The sequence below is a fragment of the Aphanomyces astaci genome (genome assembly GCF_000520075.1).
Source record: "Aphanomyces astaci strain APO3 unplaced genomic scaffold supercont1.19, whole genome shotgun sequence".
Classification (NCBI taxonomy): Eukaryota; Oomycota; class Saprolegniomycetes; order Saprolegniales; family Verrucalvaceae; genus Aphanomyces; species Aphanomyces astaci.
The window spans coordinates 720,822-744,660 of NW_009798282.1; the positions used below are offsets into that span (position 1 = coordinate 720,822).

The 23,839-nt window shown below is 53.2% G+C and overlaps 6 protein-coding genes across 9 annotated transcripts; 2 read left to right on the forward strand and 4 right to left on the reverse strand.

Moving 5' to 3' along the window:
* Window positions 1–18: 18 nt before the first annotated feature.
* On the forward strand, window positions 19–3,084 carry H257_08634 (hypothetical protein). The gene is made up of 9 exons (XM_009834602.1): window positions 19–954; window positions 1,018–1,298; window positions 1,362–1,468; window positions 1,577–1,654; window positions 1,718–1,826; window positions 1,957–2,091; window positions 2,153–2,390; window positions 2,501–2,694; window positions 2,758–3,084. Exons 1-9 carry the CDS (start codon window positions 58–60, stop codon window positions 3,038–3,040), a joined length of 2,322 nt encoding a protein of 773 aa, XP_009832904.1. The 5' UTR covers window positions 19–57; the 3' UTR covers window positions 3,041–3,084.
* H257_08635 (hypothetical protein) lies at window positions 3,036–3,632 on the reverse strand. Its single transcript, XM_009834603.1, has 3 exons — window positions 3,525–3,632; window positions 3,379–3,468; window positions 3,036–3,329 (listed from the first exon to the last, which is right to left on the reverse strand). Exons 1-3 carry the CDS (start codon window positions 3,618–3,620, stop codon window positions 3,099–3,101), a joined length of 417 nt encoding a protein of 138 aa, XP_009832905.1. The 5' UTR covers window positions 3,621–3,632; the 3' UTR covers window positions 3,036–3,098.
* Window positions 3,633–4,022: 390 nt separating this feature from the next.
* On the forward strand, window positions 4,023–12,626 carry H257_08636 (hypothetical protein). 3 transcript variants are annotated; one of them, XM_009834606.1, is made up of 16 exons: window positions 4,023–4,349; window positions 4,402–5,826; window positions 5,922–6,115; window positions 6,191–6,335; window positions 6,472–6,558; window positions 6,632–6,782; window positions 6,874–7,306; window positions 7,400–8,008; window positions 8,404–9,211; window positions 9,270–9,728; window positions 9,796–10,155; window positions 10,367–10,481; window positions 10,557–10,837; window positions 10,920–11,157; window positions 11,224–11,547; window positions 11,596–12,626. In XM_009834606.1, exons 1-14 carry the CDS (start codon window positions 4,029–4,031, stop codon window positions 10,920–10,922), a joined length of 5,391 nt encoding a protein of 1,796 aa, XP_009832908.1. In that variant the 5' UTR covers window positions 4,023–4,028; the 3' UTR covers window positions 10,923–11,157; window positions 11,224–11,547; window positions 11,596–12,626. The 3 variants fall into 3 exon arrangements, with proteins under 3 accessions (XP_009832908.1, XP_009832906.1, XP_009832907.1); XM_009834604.1 differs by having other exon boundaries at window positions 10,936–11,157; window positions 11,596–12,619; XM_009834605.1 differs by having other exon boundaries at window positions 10,936–11,157; window positions 11,224–12,619.
* Window positions 12,184–12,591, reverse strand: H257_08637 (hypothetical protein; the record flags this gene model as incomplete). Its single annotated transcript, XM_009834607.1, has 2 exons — window positions 12,184–12,221; window positions 12,285–12,591. 2 exons carry the CDS (start codon window positions 12,589–12,591, stop codon window positions 12,184–12,186), a joined length of 345 nt encoding a protein of 114 aa, XP_009832909.1.
* Window positions 12,627–12,841: 215 nt separating the features above from the next.
* H257_08638 lies at window positions 12,842–18,334 on the reverse strand (the record flags this gene model as incomplete). Of its 2 annotated transcripts, XM_009834608.1 has the most annotated exons (7): window positions 12,842–13,082; window positions 13,156–13,340; window positions 13,402–13,547; window positions 13,600–13,987; window positions 14,071–14,299; window positions 15,129–16,598; window positions 16,917–18,334. In XM_009834608.1, the coding sequence occupies 7 exons, from the start codon at window positions 18,332–18,334 to the stop codon at window positions 12,914–12,916; spliced, it is 4,005 nt and encodes a 1,334-aa protein (XP_009832910.1). In that variant the 3' UTR covers window positions 12,842–12,913. The 2 variants fall into 2 exon arrangements, with proteins under 2 accessions (XP_009832910.1, XP_009832911.1); XM_009834609.1 differs by having other exon boundaries at window positions 12,842–13,340.
* Window positions 18,335–20,601: 2,267 nt separating this feature from the next.
* Window positions 20,602–21,108, reverse strand: H257_08639 (hypothetical protein; the record flags this gene model as incomplete). The annotated part of the gene is made up of 1 exon (XM_009834610.1): window positions 20,602–21,108. One exon carries the CDS (start codon window positions 21,106–21,108, stop codon window positions 20,602–20,604), a length of 507 nt encoding a protein of 168 aa, XP_009832912.1.
* Between the last annotated feature and the right edge of the window lie 2,731 nt (window positions 21,109–23,839).

Consider the following 23,839-nt stretch of genomic DNA (forward strand, 5'->3'; position numbering starts at 1 on the left):
CTCAAAAGACACACTGTAGCGTAACGGCGCGGCGACGGAGTTGGTTTCACCAGCAGCATGGAGCCGCAGTCGGCACCAGGTGACGACCCGGCGGGGTTGCTGCCGATTCCAGACTGGATGAAAGCGAGAGCACGGGTCGTGAGTACACAAAACGTCACATGGCAGAAACCAGCTGTGTACCATAGCAGCGCCACCCATCCATTGCGGCAGTCGCTGTCGAGTGCGACGGTCAAACCGCCAGCGAAACTGACGCCGCTACCATTAGACAACAACCAGCAGGACGATTATTCGCATCACAACAACCAGTCCCATCGACACCATCCTCTCTATCACGACCCTCAATCGTTGCCATCCATTCAAAAGTCTGTGAGCTGTCCGCCGCTTCCGACAATAGCCACCCGTCGCCCGGCGACACCGCCACCACCAAACGCGTTTGCACCCACACCGTCTGCTCTTCCGACGTTTGTTCATGAACCTGCCTTGGACTCCAGCCGCACCATGACACCCCCGCCGCGCAGTGCACGCACGCCACCTCCACCTGTTCGCTCCACCACCCCTTCAAGAAGTACCGACGCCTCAAGCCCATGCATTCCGCTACGACAGTCGACTGAATCCAATAAACCATCCAACAAGTGGAAAGCTAGGGCCATTGCGAATCCATTTGCCAAGCGCAAGCCAGCGACACAAGCGTCCAACAACGACCGACCCATCTCGACCCCACCAGAGCTACAAAATGACCAAACGTCTGTGATCAAGCCCACTGCCGTCGTGAAAAAGTCAGCGTTTCGAATGCAAGCTGCTGTCGCATCACCATCCCCTTCTACCTCCTCTGTACCCAGCGACAACACAACCAACCAAGACAGCGGAGGTGACGTAGCCAACGAAACCGCCGGCATCAACTTGCCCATAACGTCCTCGTCGTCGGCCACAGTGCACCGACAGCCGTACGGCAAAGTAAGTGCTTAGTACATTTGAAAACATCCAACTCTTCTTCACGAACGGCATGTATTGGTGTAGATGCAGCACAGCCCAACCAAACAACTTCCTCAACAACCCCAGCAACTACCTCGGACCCCCCCACCTCGCCCCCAGCAACGCGACAGTCCGCCCAAAGGCCGAGCAGCTGCGTCGCCCCCTCCATCCCCGACATGGGACGGGGAAATGGCCCCCAAGCCCAAGGCGAAACCCGTTCCCAAGGCAAAGACCAAAGGCGCGTCGTCCTGTGTTGGGGCGTTGGCAGAAATCCAGCGAAAGCGCGAACAACGACGGGCCATGCAAGTCCAAGAAAAGCAGCGAAAGTATGACACGCATATATCAAAGAAGTTACGAAAACCGATCATAAATTGTGTTGCTATACATAGGGACGACGAGGTCAAGGAACATGGCGACGACACGGGCCACAAGTTTCGCCGACTCATCAAAGCCTTTCGCGACGGGATGAAGAAGCCGTCGAAATCATCCCGCACTGGTCCGATATCATTCCTGTGACACTGGCATGAAATAATCGCACCACTTTGCCGTTTCGATTCCCGAAAAGTGATATAGACTCATCCTGTCGTGTGGTTCAACCATGTAGACGAGCCTCGGTCGTCAAGTAAGCTGTCAGTGTTTGTACGCAAGCGTCCGCTGAGCAAAAAGGAACTGTCTCACAAGGGTAGTGCTTTCAAAATTGAGTCCAAATCAACTAAGTGGTGCCTTGACAAACAATAACCCATAGGCTATGACGTGATAACGTGCCCCCGCCACACGCAATTATATTGCCACGAGCCCAAGTTCAAAGTCGACATGAGCGAATCGCTAGTTAACCACTTGTTTTCTTTTGACGGGTACTTCTCTTTTCTTCCTTATCTCGCTTTTTATGATATTGGAATAAAAAAAAATTGTATAAAATTTAAATCTTATAATATATTAAAATATTTATTTATATTTATAAGAGAACACAACTATGCTTTTTAGAGTGTTTGACGACCACGTTGACAATGGCACTGTGTACGAGCAGTCGGTGGGGCCGCTCATTCCTCTGCTTGTCGACGACGGCATCATCACCGTGTTTGCGTATGGCCAAACTGGCTCGGGCAAAACCTACACCATGTACATATATATCAAACGACAATATATTTATATATATATTGATTGTATTTCCATGTATTAGGAAATCCGTGTACCGGCAAGCCGCCATAGATCTGTTTGCGGTGCTGTCGAAGGCAACGGGCCCAACACTGCATGTTGGTGTGAGTTTCTACGACATTTACAAAAACAATGTGTGCGATCTGCTCAACGACCGCAAGAAAATCCAAGCGCTCGAAGACAACGAAGGCGTGGTACAGCTCGTGGGGGTGTCGGAAGCCGCGATTTCCACCGATACGATGCTCGCCGACTTGGTCGAAAAGGTACTTAGTCCTACCCCTCGTTTGACAATGCGCTGCTGTATGCGATGATGTATAGAATACTGTTTATGACCTTGGTGTTAACTTTGGCTTTGAACCGGGGCTTGCGACAGGGCGAAGCGTCGCGGATCACAAGCATCAACGGCGTTCACGACGACTCGTCTCGATCGCATGCGATACTGCGCGTGACTTTGTATGCAGGGGCCACCGTCGTGAACCAGATGATCACGGGGGGCACGGCCAGGGGCCGGCTGTCCATGGTCGACCTGGCGGGCAGCGAGCGCGCGTGTGAAACGCAAACCGACGAGTATATGCGACGACAGCTATAACTGTGACAGGGTGACTGACTGATGAGTGTGGACCTGTCTAGTAAGTCCACGCGAATGGAAGGCGCCGAGATCAACAAGAGCCTACTGGCGCTCAAGGAATGCATCCGAGCTATGGACGTGGGGGCCAGGCACCTGCCGTTCCGCCAGAGCAAACTCACGCAGATTCTGCGAGACAGTTTTATGTGTGACACGTCGCGGACAGTCATGATTGCCACCGTCTCGCCGTGCTCTGAGCACTCCAACCACACCCTCAACACCCTTCGATACGCCGACCGTCTCAAGGAAATCAACAGCCGTGGCCACGACGATGGGATAACTAGCTAACTTTCGCACATCACCATTGGAATACATGTTGTGATTTCGTGCGATACAGTTAGTTGTATTAAAGCTCGTCTTTGACGGTCGCATAAGAGTTGAGAGAGGCACATGCGTGGGGCGCTGACTGGAAACATGTGCGGCGAGATGCCTCCAGCACCCGAAACGATGTGAAGTGATAGCGAATCTTGGTCGACTCGTACACGTGAACACGTGCCTGGGGATGCGATGATTCTATCCATGTCTGCATGGCAGTTCCGTGCTGTCCGCGACACCGCACTTCGCCCACAAGGTGCTCCTGACCACCAACCATGAACTTTCTCACGCGAAAGAACGTTGTTTCGTACCTGTGCCGTGGTCTGTACCCATCCGAAGCAAGCATGGCTCCTGGCTTGATCCACAACTGCTGACATTAGCGATGCCGTCGGAGCTGGCGTCTACACCATTTGCATGATACTTGCATATTCGTGAATATGCAAGTGAAGATCATTACTTCGAAGCGAAATCCATAGAACGGTGGAAGTGTGTTCGCGGCAGCCACAGCTAGCCACCACATACAGCTCCAAAGCGCTGCGAATGACCACGCCATTTCGAAATCAACTTCGTCGTGAAGATTTGATCTATGTAAGATACGATTGATAAATCATATAAGCATGTATTCTCTACTTGAATGAATGGGTTGCAACACTCACATTATTTTATTAGCTTAAAATAGTCATTTTATACATCGTGGCTTTGTGGACGTGCACTTTTTGACAAGCAGCAAAATGATGTCTTGAACCTCTAAGTGAGGGGCTGGCGGCGCAAGAGCTTTCATGGGGACGCTGTCCATCACTACAGTACTTCAGTACTGTACATTATACTACGTAGTACTACTCCTGAGTGCAATTCAGTAATACTATCGAGGCGAGGAGTGAGGCAATATACGTCGAAATGGATGTGCAGTAACGGTCGATCTTCTAGCAATCTTGGGGCAGTTTCACGCTATACATTTGGCATGGCTCCGTCGAACGTGGTCGCCCCGCTGGGGTTGCTGGATGCGACGCCTTCGGTGGCGGCGATGCATCAACACCCTTCCGCGAGCATGAATCCGCTGCACATTCCAGCCATGCCACCTTCAGTGTGTGGACTCTCGCCAACGTCGTGGCTGCGAAAGATGTGCATTCACGCGTTCTTTTCTGAACCTTTCCACGTGCTAATGTATTTGCTCATTGTTGGAAATGCCATCTTGCTCGGCTTTGAAGAGCCCGAACGCACGAGGAATCCGATTTTGGACCCATCCAACCTGGAAACCCCCCAGGAGGCGCGCACTCGCGAGGTTGGTCACACATTATCATGATTGCAAGTTTAAAATCTATTTCTGACGGTAGATTGTGAATTGGCTGGAAATGGCATTCAATATTGCGTTTACGGCAGAAATGAGCATCAAAATGCTCGCGGGGGGACTGTGGCGCGGTCGGTTTGGGTACTTTCGACACAAGTGGAACTACCTCGACTTTGGCTTGGTGCTTCTGGGTTGGGTATCGGTCGTGCTGTGGCTCACACTTCCCGTGGACACAGCATACACCCCGCTCCCCCCTATGCCGACCACCCCCCCCACGGATTTCCCTTCGCCCTTCCCCGCAGACACCTTTTCTCCAGAAACTTTCTCTCCAGATGCCTTCCCCCCCGACGCTTTGACTCCACTCACCTTTGCCCCTGACACTTTTCCCCCAGAATCGACAGACATTCTGTTTCCGACGGTTGAACCCGTGGTAGCCCCATTCACACCAGTGAGTGACGATGCGACCCCCCAACCGTCAACGACAGTCCAAAATGACCCCCCATTCACCCCCCCAACAACCACGGCGTCTGTAACTGACGGGGAGTCCATTGGAGACAACGCCCCCAACACAATGGATCCCCCCAATCGTCGACGCGTCTCTGAAATGGACGACACGTCCTTTCCCAGAAACAACGACGAAGCAACCCTAGATCCGACACTTCTAGACTGGCAAGGTTCGACCAACAGTCCACCAGACAATCCCGACGCTTTCCCAGCCGACAGCCCCGACGCCACGTTTCCAGAATTTCCAACCGAGCCGACGCGACTGCCCGACGTGGCCACGCTCAGCCCTGACACGGACGCGACGCCGTCGTACCTGACAGCCGACTTTACGGCTCCAGCCATGGCCAAGAACCTGGCATCGCTCTTCCGACTTCTTCGCGTGTTCAAGGTCCTCCGCGGCATCCGGTTGTCCAAGCATGCGCAAGCGCTGGTGCTGAGTCTGTTCGAGTCGATGCGACTGCTCGTGAACGTGATCGAGTTGCTGCTGGTGCTTTTCGTCCTGTTTGCCATCGCGGGGGTGTCGCTGTTCCAAGGCGCGCTGCACCAGCAATGCGACAACGAGTACGTGACAGACGGGTACTTGAACGTCGACACGAACGGTTTTCTCGTCAGCGGCAACGGATTCCGGTGCTCCACGAATCCGGACGTGGGCCGCGCGTGCATGGCGGACGGCGTGTGTGTGCTCAACCTGACCGACGACCGCCTCAACAAGAACCCCAACTTTGGGTTCACATCGTTCGACAACGTTGGGCTGGGGCTGCTCAGCGTGATTGAGATCGCGTCCTTGTCTGATTGGGGGTCTACCATGTGGAACCTCGCCGAAGCGCGGGGGCTCGTGGTGGGGCTCTACTTTTTGGTTGTGATTCCAGTGGGCGGGTACTTTGTCGTCAACTTGGTCATAGCGGTCGTGCACAATGCATACACAAGAAAGTGGAAAGACATTCGCGACGAGTTTGTGTCTGCCAAGGTACGGTTGTCCTTCCTACCACGACTATGTACCTCTCAAAAGTTTGACTTGAACAAGATATGGACCGATATAATACGTATTTGCTACCCTGATAGTTGGAGCGCAAACAAAAACGGTTGCAGGCCCAGAAACGCAAGCGGCGGCCGTCCATCATCGACATGGTTGTGGTCAAGCCGCTACCAGCGACGAAGCTGTCGCACTTGGAACTCAAGACCCTCGCCACGCGGTTCAGTTCAGTCGACGGGCGCGTCAAGTACAAGAACTTTATCGAGTTTTTTTCGCCGTCCAGGTGCGACCATCGACGATCGACAATACATTGAACAGAAGAATTGACGGGTTGACAGTCAGTTGTGTAAATATATAGTGGCGTGTCCCACACAGTGCAAAGCCTGCGCGAGTTTTTGCAGTCGGCCAAGGCGGCGGGGCTGCATTCGCGGTCGATTTTTCGGTTCATTGACAAAGACAACAGCGGCGACTTGAGCCGCGACGAGCTAGTGTTTGGGTTTCAGGTATGTGTCTGTGACCTCGTATAATGTCTGTGGTAGTAGTTGATTTGGATTTGGATTTGAAATGTGAAACTATTTTGTTGATATATTAAAAAATATATGATGTTGTGTGGGATATATATATATATATATATTGTAGGAAATTGAAGAACGAGTGGGCGTCAAGCTCGACAACGCGATCGTCCAAGCCCTGCACGATTATTTAGACGTGAACAACGACGGCAAGGTAATTTAAAGCACTTTGCACTACATATAATGGAAATATATGCACAGAATAAATATATGTACGATGTACGTAGGTGACGTTGACGGAATTCATCGAGTTTGCCGACCCGCCGTCGAAAGCGTCGACGTTATTGGAGCAAAAAGTGCTGATTGAATTATCTGGCTACGAGCATGCCGAAGGTCGCGTTGCGGCCATCTTTCACGAGTTTGACCCCAACGACACGGGTATATAAATAATATATATATATATTTGTATATATCAATATTTATCCTCTTGAAATCCGTTGCAAACGCGTGCTTGTTGGTTTGTTTGTAGGCACAATTTCCATGAGTCAATTCCGATCAGCATTGGCGCGCATTGGGTTTTCTGGGAGCGGCATCAAGTACCTGTCCCGAGATGACACTCTTCGTCTGAGCATGCGGTCGCTCGACTCGTTCCAGTCGACGGCGCCCCTAGCGCTCTTTTACATCACCTGGCGACGCCGCCTCGCGAGATGCATCGTCCACCCGATGTTTACTGCCGTCGTGAACGCCGCCCTCGTCATCCAGCTCGTGTGTTTTAACCTCAAGTCGTTCGATCCAGTGGAGATTGCCGCCAACGCGGCCCTCGAAGCCCACCTTGTCACAGCGCAAGACGTCGTCGCATACACCCTGGGCATGGAAATGATGGTCAAGCTCACGGCGTTGGGGGGGCGGGGGTACCTCGTGGACAAGTACAACCGGTTCGACGGGGTCTTGGCCATTGTCGGGTACTACTAACGATCTCAAATATCTATATCTATCAATATATATATATTGATAGATATAAATAATATCTGACATATCGTTGTTGTGTTCTATAGGTTGGTTGAAGTCGCGTGTCGCCACGACGCCAGAGTTCCCGTCGGGATGATCAACATCATGTTTACCTGCCGCGTGCTTCGCCTCTTGCACTTATTTCGGCAGTGGCCCAACTTTCGTGTCCTCTTGGAAACCATGCTCGCGAGTTTCCGGGGCTTGCTGCACTTTGTGTTTTTGCTGTGTGTGGCCATGTACATCTTTGCGCTCATCGGCAAGCACTTGTTTGGAAGCCAAATGACCGACGACCACGGGTTCCCCACGCCATTCTACGCGACGTTCGACACGGTGTGGACGGCGCTGCTGACGGTGTTCCAAGTGTTTTCAGGGGATGCATGGACCGACGTCCTGTACGCGTGCATGCGCGTCCATGCCGCCACGGGCGCCGTCTACGTCGTGCTCATGTTCTTCACAGGCAACTACCTCGTCGTGAACATCTTTTTGTCTATTTTGCTCCAAGATTTCGAAAGCGACGAGAACGAACACCACCGGTCGTACTTTAGCACGATCGCCGATGCTGACATTGCCCACTATTACGATGCTGTGGTGCACTGGGTGACCGATTTCCTTGATCGGTATGCGCCGTCGTCTGCCAACCGCATTTCGTCTCCCAGGTATTATATTTCTATAGTTCTTCTAGTAGCTCTGCGTTTGGTTCATTGTCTCCGTCACGCATATATATATATAATATATATGTGTGACGGGAATGAATCAAACAAATAGCATAAATACTGTATAATATATACTTCGAAGTATATACTATTTGTTTGATTCCTTCTATATATATATATGCGTGATGGTTTGCTTATGTATGATTGATGGTTTACTCTGAATGAACTATCAGCAGCACAATGCATGCATGCGTGATAGATTATCATGAAGAAAGTAACTGAATGCTATATATATTTGTGTGAGTATTTTATATATATACAAGCGTGATGGTTTTGCAATGAATGCAAACAAACCCGTATGCTTCACTGTGCTGGCCGGCTCACAGTGAAGCATGTAGACAACAGACCAAGCGCCGGCTGCGCCTCAAAGTGCAGCCCATGTTTTCCAAACTGTCGTCGTCCATGGAACCGTCGCCGTCCACCCACTTGGACGAGCTGAATCGCCTCCACGAGATCGCCGACATCGTTCTGTTCAAGCTGGACACGCACACGATCGAGGCGGGACCGCGGCAGTACTTCGAGTGCTTCCACGGGTACGAAGCGATTCGGTTTCTGATGGCGTCGGGGTTTTGTGGTACGGTGGCCGAGGCCGAAGCGTTGGGCAACCGGCTCATCGAGTTGGAGCGGTTCAAGTGCGAAGCGTCGTCGATCGGGCGGCAGGCAGACTTCGACCTCCAAGCCTTGTTCCACGCCACGGATCCAAGAAACCTTCCCAATTCCAATGAGGGGGACGAAGACGAGGCAGAGGATGCGGTGTTGGGCATCCTGGACGACGTGGTGGCCGCGGTTACCACGTCACAGGGCGTCCGGTTCGGTCCGTCCGGGCCATTTGGCAACCACACAGGCGTATTCTCCGTGCACTCGAGTCCGTGGCGCGACAACATTCACGCGGCGTTGGAAGACGCCAAGGAAGCGCACCGCCGACGAGACGACGTGGCTGCCAGCGCCTGCGATGCCAAGAGCCTAAAGTTCATGGTTGGCAAGTCGCTGTTTGTGTTTGGTCCGCGGTCGGGACTTCGACGGGTAGCCAAGCGAGTGCTCATGCACCCGTGGTTCAAGTACGTTGTCCTCGTGGTGGTGCTCACGTCGTGCGTGATGTCCGCCCTCGAGATCTCCGACACGGCGCACGCGTCGCTGTATCTTTGGGTAGGCAACATACACTCTCATCATGAATCTCCAGCATCCACGTACGCGATTTGACTAGGCGGACGTGGTGGTCACGAGCTTGTTCTTTGTGGAGATGGCGCTGAAAATCGTAGCCCAGGGGTTCATCTTCACCGGGCGCTATGCGTACATGCGCAATGGGTGGAACCTACTGGACTTTGTCGTTGCTGTCACGTCGGTGTTAGCGGTCGTGTTTACATTTGTCCTGATGCACACAACCCCCCCGTGTGACGTGGCAGTGGACAACACGTGTCCAGCGTCTGTGGATGTGAAAAGCGACCGCGTGGTGAAAATCTTCCGGCTGTTCCGGGCACTGCGGCCGCTCCGCGCCATCCATTTAAACCCGGGCATGAAGGTGGTCGTGAAGGCCATTTTGATTACCATTCCGTGTGTGCTCAACCTCGTGGTGATCCTCACCATTTTTCTATTCATGTTTGCCGTCGTGACGGTGCACCTCTTGGCAGGAAAGCTGTGGTACTGCCAAGGCAACGCCGAAGACGTACGTGCTTTATGTACAGTCGACGGAATAGAAAAGTTCTTTGCGATATATATATGTATATGTGTAGAAATACACGCTCAATGCGACAGCGTGTGTATCGGACAGCGTCACAACTCGCATTTGGGGACCGCTGACCACGAGCTTTGACAATATCCCCAATGCGACACTGCAACTCATGGAAATCTCCACCGTCCAGGGCTGGTCCAGCGTCATGCACATGGCCATGGACGCGCCAAGCGTCGGCTTTGCCTCCCTCCACCCGATTCGCAACAACACGCCCGAGATGGCGCTAGTGTTTGTGTCATTCGTGGTTATCTGCGGGTTCTTCATGATGGGGCTGTTTCTTGGGGTGATTGTGTACAAGTTCCAGCAGCTCAAAGCTGAACAAAACGGCACCCTGTTCATCACAGAAGACCAGCAGAAATGGGTACGTACGTGGCCACGCTAGATAGGATTTTACCGATATGTATATGTATATATATATATTTCTTTGGTTCGAATAGCAATCTATCGATTGAGTTCGTTTCTATTATTATGTATCATATATATATATATATATATATCGTTGGTTCGAGAAAATATCACAGTGTGTACATCCTAATACAACAATCAATCATGGGGTTGGTTGGTCTTGGTAGGTGGCGACCCAACGGCGGCTGTTTGCCCTGAAACCCAAGCCGGCTCCGTCCAACAAGCAACTCCAAGGCGTTCGAAAGCGCGTGTTCAACGTCGTGGTCCACCCGATCTTTCAAGGTGCGATCGATCCCATTCCGACTGCTTTTGCTTAGAAACCCATATTGATATATCTATCTATTTGTCGACTGGCAGGCAGCAAGCGCGTGCTGATTTTGGCCAGCGTAATCGTGCTGGCCATGGATCACTACCCGTCCACTCCCCGTTTTGACTCTGCGTACACGCAAGTTCTGTGGTTTTTCACCGGCGTCAACGTCGCGGAAGCCGCCCTCGTGCTGTATGCCCACGGCTTGAAGACGTACGTGAGGCAGAACTGGGTGGACGCCATCGCGGTGGTGGTGAGTGTCATGGATTCATTTCCCCATCTCCGCGTCCTGCGCATCCTTCGGCTTGTGCGTGTGTACCACCTCGTCAGTGTACGTCCTATAGTTAGATATATACTAGTTGTGTATATAGAGAAAGAGGGGGGAGGGGGGGTTGAACGTACGTTTTCAATAGTAGTTTGAACTTGTAGAATTCGAACTCGATGGTGTCGATTTTGAAGACATTGACCATGTCGCTCCCAGCGCTTCTGAACGTGGCGTCGCTGCTCCTATTGTTTGCGTTTGTGTATGCGATCCTGGGCATGAACTTGTTCTATGACCCGGATAACCCTCTCTATGGCGAGTGCATACGCGATGTTGTCAACTTTGACTCGCTCACGAGCACCATGATGGTGCTGTTTGTGGTCGTCACGGTACTCTAAAAGTGCACAGTTGTGGATGATGTTTATGAATTGAAGGCTGAACGAGTACTGTATTAGGGGGACAACTGGACGTGCTACATGCATGATGTGTTGCCCCAATACCCCATCGTGGGGCGGTGGTACTTTACGTCGTTCTTGATCGTGGGCAATTATATCATTTTAAACTTACTCATTGCCGTGATCATGGAGAACTTTGGCAATTACATGGATGGCTTTGACGAAGGCGAGGGGCGGCCGGCTAACGCGCACTTGGACGCGTTCGCTGCCCAGTGGCAACAGCTCGCGCCAACGGGATCGTTGTTCCTCCCGTCGTACAAATTGGTCGCGTTGCTGCGAAATGTGCCCCCGCCGCTGGGATTTGTTGCGCCCCCAAAACACGACGTTCGTGTGCAACTCTAGCGTGTATATCGTGTATGAAATCTCATGTAGGGCCAACCAGAAGCAACCATGAATCACCCCAAGTCGAGCCAAGACGTGATCCGGTTCATAAGAAGCCTCCACGCCCGGCGGAACCACGTGCACGACATGTTTTACCTTGATATTTTCTACACCTTGTGCCACCACGCCATGCCCAACAGCTTCACCGTGTTCGAATCGGCCGAGGTGGAGGCCCACCTGCAAGCCAAACTCGCTGGGCGGGCGCTCCGCCACTTTCACGAGCTTCACAACATCCACCTCGACACGGCGTACCACCGGTTCGACTTGACCGAAGAGTTCAACAGCGTCCGGGTGATCCAGGAAGCGTGGAAGGCGTATTTGAGCCGAAAATACGCGTCGGCACCGCGCCGGCCGTCGGTCAAGCCCAACCGTCGGCATTCAAGAGGCATGAGTTTGCTCAAGCAGCTGACGCGGTCGCCTTGGTCCACACGGAAGCGACCGTCGGTTGGCGTGGCGGCGGCAGCTTCGTCGCCATCCCCACTCCTCCATAGTCCGACGCACGGTAGCCAATGGCACCAGCAAGGTGTATAGCTATAATGCATTCATTCATATACGCGGCAACGGTTACAAATCTCTACTCTAACGTGTGCGACCGACCGCCAAGTCGACCGACTCAACTAGCCTGGCAGCACGCAACTACATGCAGCAGCTGGGCGTGGAGTGACGGGCTTCCCGCGAACCGGTACGCCATGCCGCGAACAGTTTGGTCTGTTTGCGCGGCGGCCCCGGGTCTGAGCGGCCTCGCGGTCGGACGAAGTCGGTCGTCAAGTCGTCGTCCGTGTCTGTGTCGTCCAAGAGCAGTGACGTGGATGAGGCTAATGTAGCTGCCGAGGCTGTCAAGTGGATGGGGTTCTTCGAAGCTGCCCAGAGACGAAGGCGCGTCCAATGCACGGACGCCAGCGACTTAAGGGGCTTGAACGACGTGCGCTGTTTCATTTCTTTCGTGGACGACGGAGGTAACGGCGTGGGCACCCGTAGTATGGTCATGGCGAAGTGGCGATGTTTGGGAATGGACGCATTCTGATTGATTCACCTAGAAAAGTTCACAACGGTGCAGTGTCGAAGTTCGAAAAAGAGAGTCGTATGAGAGCACCAACGAATCCTTTCATTAATTTGTATGTACAATGTCCGTGTTCGTGAGAGTGAGTGCTTTTTGACGGTTTCAAACGCGACTGGAGAGGGTGCCACGTCATTCAACGGATTCAACTTCTCCGACTGAAAATTTATATCCGAAATTGCAAGGTCCAACATACGACATACATTCTCCGCCGTGAAGTGCAAAGTGCACCAAGATATGCATTATTGGAAGTTAAAACACTGTGATGAGCACAAAGCATGTGTACACCATGGCTGTGGGGTACGCGATCAACCAGCGCTGCTCTTGCATGTGGAGGTACTTGTCGAAGAAGCGAGTGGCCGCTTGTGTGCTCCACGCTACACACAGGAATGCCAAGACAAACCCGATCGATTTCAAGTCCCTACACAAAGATATATATGTATCGGCCAAATATGACATTGGATAACACGACATTGCACTGGGGATTTGCATACTTGATGGGGGCCACGATATTGACGGCAGCGAGGAGGATTATCGGAAGCCAGGAATACCCGAGAACCGAGCAAACGCGGTACACGTCGATGGTTTTCGACGGCGAGATCAAGTTCATGAGCGTCCACATGGATAGACACCCGACGATACCAAAGCCGTAGATGTAGCCGAAGTGAATCTTGGCGCTCTGAATGGAGAGAGAGTATTATTCTCCCATATTAAGACGAGTGTGTGTGGTATAATCCTACCATCAACAAGAGCATGCCAAACCCAAATGCAAACACCAACGGCCCGGCCAAGTCGACGTCGTCTAGAATGTGCTCGGAGACAGACTTGGTGGGAATCAACACTGCCTGGGTCTTCGCCCAAATGTGCCCAAAGTTGATGCCAAGCTCTATAGGTCCATGTTGAGGAAAGGGGAGGGATCGAATGAAAAGAAACGGTACCTTCCATGAGCGGGGGTTCGTTTTCAAAATCGTCGCCATACGTCGCTGATTGATCGCCCAAACTGCCCATCGATCCCGCGAGTGGAGCATTGGTTGGTACAGACGACGCGTCCCCTGCATACCAAGGACCGCCAGGGTGCTGCTGTTGCTGTGATTGCTGTCCGTACGATGGTTGCACAAACCCGTGACCACCTGGGTAGCTACCATGTCCTCCAGAGTGCGGCGCACTATACGGTGCGCCGTGGGGATCTCCAGCGAAGTTCTGGTTGGCGTAGCCATACTGCTGCTGGTCATAACCGGCCTGCCCTTGGTTGTACATGTCCACCTTCGGCTGCAACAGCGGTGGCAAAATAGCGGCGTGGAACAATCCGGATAACAAGTCCGCACACTACATCATTCATTTATTGTGGACAAAATAAATGAATCAAATGTCGGTTTCATCATAAAACACAACGTGATGAAGCAATGGACATTTCGCGAGAGTGACGGCGAGAAAAACACAGTCATTGCCATGGTGTTTTCGTGGAATCCCTGGGTTTTCCAGGCCTCGGGCGACGAACATCGACTTGAAATGCGAAACAATGGAGTACGGTACAGTATGTACTGAGTGGTAGTGGAAGAGGCCAACTCAGGTACGGCCTCATACTGTAGACCGACCTTGTGCGCTCCCGACGCCGTGACTACCAGGTATGCGGTGACGCTAAATATATGGTACACCTAGTACACATATCCAAGCTGCCTCAAGTAGCCCCAGTCGCAAGCAGTGGGGCAGAACTGAAACATTTTCGTTCGCACAAGTCGCGACGTGCTCGAAAGTGCAGTAGTGATGTTGTCCATTGCGTTGTTGGAGCTACAAGTGGAGAACCCACCCAACGAACCGCTAAACCCCTTTGGCTACCAACCACTGTAAGCTGCAAACACCTCCATTTCATCGCCAACTGTGTCTACCAGTGCTTCTTCGTCCATCGAGTTCATTGGCACCGTGTGGTTCGACTGGGAAATGGGGATGATCCACGCTCAACGTTCCAGCTTACACCAATCACTGCCCACTCCTCTACGACGCTCGGACTATCTTAATGCATCTGGATAATTACTTCCATATCGACCACTAGTTGGACTGGACATTGAGGTGCAATGCCAAACACTGATGGTCATTGTGATGCTTAACCCCAGTGTTAGTGTTTTGCAGATTCCGCAGAGCTGCAGTAGGTCAACTATGTCTCAGCGGGCTAAGTATGCACAACACAGCTAATATTTATGCCCCAGCGAAAGCGATTTCCACTGACCTGGCCAACAGCAATGCGCCGTTTTAAGCGTGCGAATTCAAAGCAACGAAGGACAAGTACACGTGCATATCGTGGTGGTGGTATTCCACGTTCAACAATACCGTTACTAGTAATGTATAGTTAGCGACGAATTGTCATTGACTGTACAAGTCTGAAGAATAATAATGTAGTTACGTATACGAGGTACTACTGTGATGCAGTACTAACTAGATACTCAAAAGTGCAAAATAGCAAGCGCGACACGGGCTTAGATCGCCTGACACAGCCCCATCTCGGGGAATCGCCGAGCCCTTGGAGGATTTGAGCCAACAGGTGCCGCCGTTATAATCCGTCCACGAGTACGCGTGGCAACCAGACGTAGCGGTGGAATCATCACAACAACGATCAGCAGACGACTGCTGGGTACTGACAATGTCATTCCCAAAGTAATCCACGTTCAGTTCTTGACTTGCACAAGACGAATCAACAATCGCAGCCTTGGCGCCATCCAGGTAAGTCTTGACCTCGATTTCGTATTTCAACCAACAGGTGCCTCCGTTGTAGTCCGTCCAGACAAATACTTTACAGCCAGCTGTCGCCTTGCAGTCTGAGCAACAGAATTCGGCAGATGACTGGGACGTGGATGCAATATCGTTCCCGAAGTAGTCCACGTTGTCTACGATTCCGTTGCACACTGGTGTGATCGACGGAGTGGGTGCAGGAGTAGGTGCAGAAGGTACCACAATCGAAGCCTTAGCGCCGGCTAGGTACGTCTTGGCCCCAATTTCGTATTTCAACCAACAGGTTCCTCCGTTGTAGTCCGTCCAGACAAACACTTTACAGCCAGATGTCACCTTGCAGTCTGAGCAACAGAATTCGGCAGACGACTGGGACGTGGATGCAAGATCGTTCCCGAAGTAGTCTATGTTGTCTTCAATGCCGTTGCATGAAGTCGTGCTCGTGGTTGTAGGCACAGGAGTTTGTATTGGTGTTGGAGCAGGAGTACTCGATGACGTATGCTGAGGCGTTCGTGCTGGGGATTGTGCAGGAGTTAGAGCAGGCGTGGGAGCAGGTGTGGGTGCAGGAGTTAGGGCTGGTGTAGAGGCAGATGTAGAAGTAGTTGGGGATGGGGTATGTGCTGCTGTAGATGCAGGGGTTCGTGGAGGCGTTGGCGCTGGCGTTCGGACTGGTGTAGGTGCAGATGATCGTGCAGATGTGGGTGCTGGTGTACGTGATGGAGTACGGGCAGGTATAGGTGCAGAAGTACGGTGAGGTGTCCGTGCAGGAGTAGGTGCAGGAGTAGGCGCAGGGGTAGGTTGTGGTGTGGGTACAGGAGTAGGTGCAGGCGTCGGTGCAGGCGTAGGTTGAGGTGTGGGTGCTGGAGTAGGCGCAGGAGTTGGCGCAGGTGTGGGTGCAGGGGTAGGTTCAGGCGTCGGTGCAGGCGTAGGTTGAGGTGTGGGTGCTGGAGTAGGCGCAGGAGTTGGCTCAGGTGTGGGTGCAGGAGTTGGTTCAGGCGTCGGTGCAGGGGTAGGCTGGTGTGGGTGCTGGAGTGGGCGCCGGAGTTGGTTCAGGCGTCGGTGCAGGCGTTGGTACCGGGGTGGGTGCAGGAGTAGGCGCAGGGGTAGGTTGTGGTGTACGGACAGGAGTTGAGGCAGGTATAGGTGCAGGTGTACGAGGTGGTGTTGGACCTGGTGTGGATGCAGGGGTAGGCGCGGGAGTAAAATCCGTCGCCCCCTGTAACGTTATGTGGTAATATCGCCGGCCTGAGTGGCAGAACAAAGTAGGGGGTTCGTGGAGGTGACGATTCTGTCGAAGTAGTGAAGGTGGCCCCTCTATATATAATGTTACTCGCACTCAACTTCACAGTCAGTAATCCACACTTCGTTCCAATCTCAGCATCAAGTAAGCTACTGTATACAGGTGTACAAAATACTTCGAAATGCAAGGTCCATCCTTTCTTGGTGTATTAACATAATGGTGCTGTCGAATCAAAGGAATGGCTTGCTACAGTTATACCTCGAAGTACTCAGTATGCTACATGGCACACCCTACGCAAACACTTCGACATTGTTGAGCGCAGCGAGTAGGCTCTGCCCTTGGTCTGCCAGTTCCAACACTTCACTGGCAAACTCATCTCGCGTCATGTCCATCCAGCCAACCTCCTCCATCGCTGGACTCGCCATTTGGATGGTCCAGAACGTGGCATCGTCCGATTTTCCCCACCAACTCTGCATCACTTCATCAATAGCGATGGTGTAGTGGGCGTTGGCCCACACGCGCGTTGCTTGGAAGCGCACAGCGTCTACCTTCATGTTGCAACTGGGGTCAAGCTCAAGACACACCCCGGGCTTGCGAAAGCTCCAAGCTGCCACCACTTGCTCCAGCAAATCATCGGGCACAATCAGCTCGCCAGCGATACAGGCTTTGAACGCCAATCGCATCTCCAAAGTCGACTCGTCCGCCGTATGCATCGACACAAAGCCCAACCGTTGAGGGGCCGTGTTGAAGTGGAGTTCGAGACTAGCGATGTCGTCCGCAGTCATGGCTTCCCAGTCGGGTACACCAGGTGGTAACGTCAACGTCACTTGAGTCCGGGATGAGATGCTCCGAGCCGGCGACTCATTGTTTTGAATGTGCAATGTCATTGTCTGAACCAGCTCGAGTTGTTTGTACCCATTGTAGCTGCACCATAGCTCCGCCGCTTCGACGTGGGTGGCCGAGATGCCTCCGGTGCTAAACTGTTGGCGCATCTTCGGGGTTTGGGCCATAAACTCATCCAGTGACATCGATGAGTCCTCACCAATGTCCTGCCACGGTTGGAAGTACGTCTTTCCAACGGACACCACCACGTACTGGTTCTCCAGTTTATTGTTCCCCGTGTACTTGTCGTGCACAGTCTTCAAGTACCCACCCAGCGGCTTGAGCGACGCACTGGTTACGCACTGCTTCTTGGACCCAAACACGCTTAGCTCCGCCAATGCATCCGCATTGTCCTTCGGGGGAGGCCACGACTCTTGGTTCACAGTGCTATACGTATACGACGGGTACTGAGCTTTGCTGCCAATACGTTCGAGGTGGCGTCTCGCCATGGGCGATGGTCGAGCCAAGAGGATGTCGTATTCCGATGGCGCGAACACGAGCACACTAAATGTCACCCCGCAAGAGCCGTCGGCGTTGGGCCGAGAGTGCGCTTTGAATTTCAATGTAGCGTTGGCAAGCTCTTCAATCATCCCCACAGCTTGCTCGATGGCGGCTTTCGATCCAACAAGGTGGGCGTGGTCAGTAGAGAGGATCTTACAACTTCGAAGGCCGCGACAGGATTCCCGTATGCGACGAATGTTGCAGCCACGGATGCCAATGATTGAACCTGCCGTACCAGGGGGAATCTCGATGGTCAGTTCGCTTGCATAAGCGGACGGGGCGAAGCGTTGACTCGAGCGCATATCTTGCAATGACGACACGTTAAACATCGGGGGTTCCTACCGTTGGGCATTCCGTTTTGTCAATAGACTGGTTAGAACATGTTAAAAATCAGAATCCATGGTATATTCATATTTCTTTTGACGGCGTCACTAAAAGGGGGTGGCTCCGTTGCAACAATAACTCGACTGAAAGAATGTTGGACAATTCAACGTAGTAGATAGTTGCCAAATCGGAAACCACTCGAAGCAGTTTCACCGGTTACACCCCGTTCAACCTCAATTGGCAGTGTATTGACACCACCCACGATGCCAAACCTTCCAACGACAGCGAAAGAAGCGAATACACCTAAACGACATCGTGGCCGCATGTATGCGACAGTGTGTGGCTTCGTGTACATGCTGGCATCTGTGAGCTGTAGTTCGTGGTACTTGACGCTGGTTCAACCCCACCTCGAGAACGACATTTGGTGGCCCCACTTCAACGCCACTGGCATCCAAACGTTTCTTGGGGACATTGTGCACTCACGAATGAACTTGCAGCGACCACAGGACACGTTTCTACTGCTCGCTTCAAATCCCCCCACGCTGTTCCAAAGATATGGACAAGAGTCTACGACGATGACTGTGCCCCCATCGTCACCCCGGACAATTTTGCTCGGTGACATTCCGTTTGAAGGCGCCATTCTCGCCATACGGTCCGAGTCACTGGACACGTCCTTGGCCTACCGCACCCCCTTTTGTTGGGCAGACTTTGGCAGGGCGTTTGAAATGGCCCATACAATCCCAAGGCAGCAACGGTGCTTGCAGCGCGATGCAGACAATGCCGCCGTGTTCCTGGAGTCGGTGCTTCGAAACGTGAACGCCAGCGACATTCTCGACTGGGAGTTCTTTGACATGTTGAACCAAACCCTGTTCACCCCCCTCCTCGACCACCATCATGCTAGCGGGGCAGCCTGGGTCGCATCCATCTTGACTCGACACTCCCTTCTGCCTGTGTCCGACGAAGCCGCGGCTTGGATGAGTCACGGCCTTGCAAGATTTACACTGCAGCTTCAAAACAAGGATGCCCAGCTCGTAGAAGCGTCCATTTTGATCGAGGATGCGTTGGGCATCCAGCAAAAAATCACCATCCGGTCGATTCTACCGTCAAGTCAAGCAATGCCAGCCACCACGTCGTGGACGTCGTTGAGTCTCACTAGCGACATGAATGCCGCGGCGTCGTTCAGCATGAGCCTCGTGCGCGGGGGACTGACCGACGCAAATGCGCTCGGACTCGACTGGGACACGGACATCCTGTTTCCGGCAGGCCAAGGGGTGCCAGGGATGGATCTACTGCGGTCGCACGTTGGCCCGTTGGGGTCGATTGACATTCGAACCATCCATATACCACCTGCCTTGGCGGAATACTTTTTGACTTTTCGAGAGAGCCTGTATGCTTTCCTTGAGTCTGGCAATTCGTCGCTGTTGGCGTCATACGCGCATCTCACGGAGCCGTTGGTTGACCCTGTGCCTCCGACTTGGGGGAACTTGTCCTACTATGGGGGCAATCCCATGTGCCCGTTTATGTCGGCGCAGTCGTTTGTTCAGCCATCGTTTGGAATCGCCGATGATTGTACAGCCCAAGTCCCATACGCTGTTCATTTCCGTCGAGAAAGCGTGGTGTTTGCATTAATCAGTAGTGGGCTGTCCATGGACCAACTTGGCTTTGTGTGCAACTTCAGCTCGACTTCGTCGGACAAGTGTCTAGCCACGTTGTTAGCTGCACTTCCCTTTGTGACAATGTGGAACGAATCCACTGCGTTTGGGAGTCAATTCTATCCACCCATCACTGCCATGTCCAACTTGAACATTTCGTTCATGCAATTCGCTTCAGCCATCGATGACATCACGAGTCAAAGCTTCCTCTTGCAACCCTTGGTCGCCGCGAAGGACATGTGGTCGTTCTACGGGTGGGTAGGAATCCACGAATGGCTGAGTGGACGCCGTGAAGTGTACAGCTTTGAAGGGGACATTGCGACGCTGACTGTTCTCACGGAACCCCAAGACGAGCTTGCCCTCGTGGCCAACGACCTGGAAATCTCACGCAAGGGGTGCTACTACATCTGGTACATCACCGTGTACATTACGTACGTGCTTGTGGCAATCGTGACGCTGATGATTCTCTATGGCTTCTACATTGGGTTCCACGTCGAGTGGTGGAACCTCTTCATGTGCAACTGGGTCATCGGGTGTGTGTGGATCGGGCGGCCGTTTCTGTTTCTTCGCGGCATCACGGCCATGCTGCTCCTCAGCTCGGGGTCGTTGGCGTTTATCCGTCACGATGGGTTTTCGTCTCTGGTGGCAGACCCGCCCACTCTATTCAACACGATGGTCATCGCTGGCGAGGCCACATGGCTCACGGTGGTCCTGCATGATTTTTTGCTTCCGTTTTCCGACCCCGACGTGACCCTCCATGCCCACATCAGCACCGCCTTGGTCTGGGTTGTGCTCACGATCATCCAGGTCACCACGCCCCACACAGTGTCCATCTCGCTGCATCCAACATGCACGTATTCTCTCTTGGGAATCCAAGCGACGTGTACCAGTGGGGTGGTCCAATTTGGCAGTTTGACCCGCCTCGGGTGGCTGTGCCTCGTGCACGTGGCATGCATTGTAGTGGTGTACCTCGTCGTAAAAGTGTACTTTGCCACCACGCGTCGCCACAAGGGGATGGTCCACGGTGTGCCACATATTCTCCTGCCAGGCATCGTCCACGCCTTCTTTGTCGAATCTGGCCACGGGGACATATATCTAGACAAGGTCGCGTGTGTCATGTGCGGCATGATCTCGTACAAAAACACGTTGTTTCACATTCCGTCGTGGACGCGACTCACAAAACCGCCCACATTGCACGGCGTCGGGTACATGTTTCACGTCGCCAAGTTGAGTGTGCCAGTTAGAAACATGCAGAAACTTGAACACATTCAACGAGAAGCCCCTTGCTCCTCCATCATGGTCTCATCGGTCGAGCTGGAGCACCGCCAAGCCACTGAGCAACACCACAAGTACATTCGATGGGTGGGCCTCTTTGGCTTAGCCCATATGGGTGCGTCCGTCGCGGGAAGCTACGGGTACCTCGAGTCTGTCCGAACGGTGATGGCCAACGACTTTTGGTGGGCAGGGTTCAATGCCACGGGCCACCAAACATACTTGTCCAACTGGTTCAATCGTCAGCTTCAATTTGGTTCAAATATATCGGCTACAACTACCTTCGCCACAGCCTTGGAGTTTGGCGAAGTCGGCACCTCCAACGACTACAGCACCTTGGACACGGTCGTGTACGTGGCACCCCTGTACGCGTCGGCGATTCAATTGGAAGTGAATACCCTGTCGAACGTAATTACTGGGCTACGGGCCATGCAGGGCTGCGACGTGCCGTGGATTGCTACCGCCTACTGTTACGTCGATTTTGGTCGAAAGTGGGAAATGGCCAACTCAGAGACCCGCCAGGCGCGATGCCTCACGTCGGAACGTCAGAACGCCGCCGTGTACTTGGACGCGGTGCTGCGCAATGCCGACTGGGCGTCGCTGACGTCGTGCTGGCAGGATTCGTTGTCGACAGGGGTGTTTTCGTACTTGAACACTTTTCAGGATGGCAAAACGTGGCTACAAACGCTACCGAGTGGCCTCGCCATCCACGACGAACTCCAGTTCTGGCAAGCCAATGGCATCTCGGAGTACGTCACACAGTGGCAAAACTACAAACAGCTGGGGATTGTCGAGACGTTTGACGTTCAGAATGCGTTTGGGTTCACGTACCCCATGACGATCAAGCGGTCGCGGGGCTCGTTTCGAACTGAGCTGGGAGCGAGTTCGTTCAAGATGTCGTGGGGGCTGGCCAGCGACTTGTGGGCCGTGGCGACCAACTTGACGTTGATTGGGGGGCTACATCTCGTCCGCCAAAGCCCGTCGTTTGCGTTTCGAAACGTCACCCCCGCCGCCCTCTTGCAGCAGAACTTGACGCTAGGGTCCCCCATGAACCAAGGACTGTCCCTCGTTCAAGACACGTTGGGGCCGTTTGGCAACATCGACATGAAGCGTGTGACGTGTCCGACGTCGCTGCGTCAAGTGTACCAGAACCTGACCGAGTCGTTGGTATTGCTGCTGAACGTGAACGCGTCGACAGTGTCCGACTACCAATGGCTGCTCCAGAACAACGCAAATCTCATGAACATCTTGGAGACATACCAGAATCTACTACCAAACAACTTATCCCCGTTCGCTTTAATACCTCCGGAATGGAATACATCGGTGGCGCTTTGCGGGGGCAAACTCATGTGTGGCTTTGACTCATGCGGGGGTCGCATGGCGCAGGACTTCTTCAGTGCCACGGAGGATTGTAGCGCTGCGTTTGAGCTTGACGACACATCTCCAAGCAACGAGAACCTGCTCAAGGCCATGTTAGCCGTCGGGTTGAATTCCCTGGAAGAAGACATCACCCTTCAAGTGATTTGCAGCTGTGAAACGAAACCCCCGTCGTCGTGCGACGACTGCGTGCACATGCTTCGCAACGGCACTTTTTTCCTGTCCACGTATTATACACCTCCATCTCTCGCAGCTTTACGGGACTTGGCGGCGCCCGTGGAGCGCTACCTCCGCGACGACGTGAAGCTGGAAATGCTGCAGTTTGTCACAGATGCCCCCGACGGGGTCCTGGTCCCATCTAGTGTCGTGGAGCTATCCCGCGTGCGGCTCTTAGGAGAGCCATCTGCCGCCGTGCCATCGTTTGCAGCGTGGTTGTACTTGATGGATTGGGTCGAAGGGCGGCGAGAAGCGGTCACGTTTCATGGCGACTCGGACACCCCGATCACAACCTTGTCCGACCACGTGATTGGAATGGTGGCGCCGGCCAACGAGCGCGAAATTCCGCTGAGCTTTTCATTTTACGCGTACCGGTTGAGCCAGTATATCACGGGCGTCTTGTTTTGCGTCGCGTGCGCCGTGTGCTTTTACATCATCACGTCGGTGGCGCGTGTTGAGGGCATGAACATGCTGACGTTCAACCAGGTGGCGGGGCTGGTGTGGGTGGGTCGGCCGCTCATTCTGGTGCGAAGCCTCACGGCGATCTGTGTCCTGTCGACGTCGACGCTAATCATGGACCCCCCCCTCAACGCGGGACAACTCGTGTCGAGGATGGTAGAGGTGTCGGCACCATGGTACAAGACGTTTCTCTCTACCGCCGAGTTGAACTGGCTTGTGTTTGTATTGGAGGACATCTTGTCCATCGTGACCAAACAGCGCGCGTTCACTTGCACCGTGCAAAACCCGTTGCTGGCGACGTTTCTCACGTCGTTTCTGACACAGAGCACCATGCTGACGTGGACCATCTCGGGCACGTGGAGTTCCGTGGCCCCCGTTCGTCACGCCATCTCCGTCCAACGGAAGTGCGACCTCTTGGAGGTGGACTTGGACGTGACGTGCTCGAGCGGGGTGTTGGAGTATGGCATTCCCAGTCGATTCTGTGGTCTCGTCCTGCTCGCATCTGCCTGTTCCGTGACAGCCTTTGGACTCAAG